Source organism: Buceros rhinoceros, unplaced genomic scaffold (genome assembly GCF_000710305.1).
Source record: "Buceros rhinoceros silvestris isolate BGI_N320 unplaced genomic scaffold, ASM71030v1 scaffold6181, whole genome shotgun sequence".
In the NCBI taxonomy this organism is placed as follows: Eukaryota; Metazoa; Chordata; class Aves; order Bucerotiformes; family Bucerotidae; genus Buceros; species Buceros rhinoceros.
Genome location: NW_010395852.1, coordinates 30900 through 32772, shown reverse-complemented (window position 1 = coordinate 32772; position 1873 = coordinate 30900). Strand labels below are relative to the sequence as shown.

At 55.7% G+C, this 1873-nt stretch overlaps 1 protein-coding gene across 1 annotated transcript in view; it reads right to left on the bottom strand.

Moving 5' to 3' along the window:
- ZNF185 (zinc finger protein 185 (LIM domain)) overlaps positions 1–1873 on the bottom strand; it is a 24105-nt gene that overhangs the window by 16138 nt on the left and 6094 nt on the right. The window contains exons 7-8 of the mRNA XM_010145679.1: positions 1446–1529; positions 285–323 (exon numbers count right to left, since the gene is read on the bottom strand). Coding sequence (XP_010143981.1) covers positions 285–323; positions 1446–1529 — 123 coding nt within the window. The remainder of the gene's footprint in view (positions 1–284; positions 324–1445; positions 1530–1873) is intronic.

Here is a 1873-nt window from a genome sequence, read left to right as displayed (position 1 = left end):
CGCCCCCGTTTTGAGGAGTTAAGCGCCTGAGGAGAATTCACGGGGCTGTGGTCCCCAGCCTGCCCTGGGAGCAGAAAGGCAGCGAACGAGTCCCTCCTTGGTGCGGGTTGCCCGTAAGCACCATCACGACTGTAGTCGGTGTTTACAATGCCGTGGGCTCTCAAGAGCCAGCGTGATTCAACCCCGAGCACCCTTTGGAAGGGAAGGGCCCCTCCTCTGCTTCAAGAGGATCTCCTGCGCCAGCGTTTGCGAGGCACCCAGAGGCACCCAGCCCCGTGACCTACCTCTTGGCGAACAAGGGTGGGAATTCTTGTGTTGGGCTGCTACAAAGGAAGCAGAAAGGCAAGAGTTGGAATTTTGAAGGTAAAGACACACCTTGGGCAGCGGCAGCTCCCACCGAGCCTCTGACCTGTAACTGACCCATGTGGTGCGAGGCACTAAGGGGTCAGGTAAGGCCACTGGGGCAGAGCTGGCAGTGACAGGGTGAGTTAAACCTGTGCAAATTAGACGGCAAAGGGAATCAAACCAGGAAGAGCAGCCAGTTATGACACGTGAAGTAAAGAAACTTCCCCAAAGGGCCTTTTTAATTCTACACCTTCCCGGTGGCTGTTTTTCTTCCCGCCTCTCTCCATTCCACAGGACACTCAGGACACTGCAGGAACTCGCAGCCAGCGCAAACCCTGCTAAAGTCCTTTCCAACCCTGCCCAAGCCCTCCTCTCGTGCCGGGCACAGGCGAGTGCCGCTGGCACGTCCCCTCCCTGCTTCCACCCACACTCGCAACCTCCTGGTGCCTCATTGTGTCACCCTGAGTTATGTCAAGAAGAAAAAGATTTACAGCGAAAGCGAGCCGCAAAGAAGCCATTCTCAGGGCTCCTGGGAGATCAGAGACCTTGGAAATCCTCTTTGTTTTCCCTCCCAGGAAAGAGATGGACAGCAGAGCCTGGAACACCAGTAGCTCCCACACATCCCTGTTACACACCCACGCATTATGTCAGATTCTTCTGCCCCACAGAACCTTTCTGAAGCTGCAGCTGAGATCAGGACCTTGTAAATCAAGCCATGGTTCCGGCAAACTGTCGCAAACAGCTGATCCGTACTGGGCACGGTTTATCTTTGTTCTGATTTTCCTCTCACACACAACAAAACTGGAGAGAGCAGCATGAAGGAAAACTAGTCCTGATCCCAGGCCTTGGGGAATTAGGGACCATGGATTTTCTCTCCCTGCAATTTCAGCCTTCTCAGTGAGGAAGGCTTCCAAGACTCTTGGAGGTTTCCCCAGTTCTGCAGGAACCTGCCAAGACCCTCGGCACTTCTAGAAAGGCAGCGGCTCACTGGAAAAGGGATGTCACCTTCAGAGAGCCTAGGGTCAGCCACCGTCGCTGTGAGACCACCTGCAACAGCCTCTCCCCATCTCCTGCCCCACACTTGCTCGCTGAAGGCTCACCCGTTGCTTTTCTTGGCGGCCGAGAGGACGTAGGCACGTTCCCGGCTGGCAGTGCGTCGCAGGACACTGTTGGCTGCCTCTGTCCTGGAAGGGAGGGAGGGAGGGAAGGGGTCACATTCTGCTCATGCTGTTAGTGGCTGCTGGCTGGAGCCTTGACAAGGCAACAGGTGAACAACCCCATGGAGGCTTGTGCTGACCCTGACAGAGCTCCCGCGCTCTGGGGAGCAGAAATCCAGCCGGAGCCAAGAGGAGTAACGGGACTTTAACTGCTCTGTCCCCAGCGGGCAAATTATCAAGTTTTCATTTGTAGGAGTTTTGTATCTGAGGGAAAGTCTCTTCAGAAGCTCAGCTGAAAGCAGCAGGACACTGGCTGGATCCACCACCCAGCCGACACACCTTCTGCTCCCAGGAGAAGGACGAGACACCCT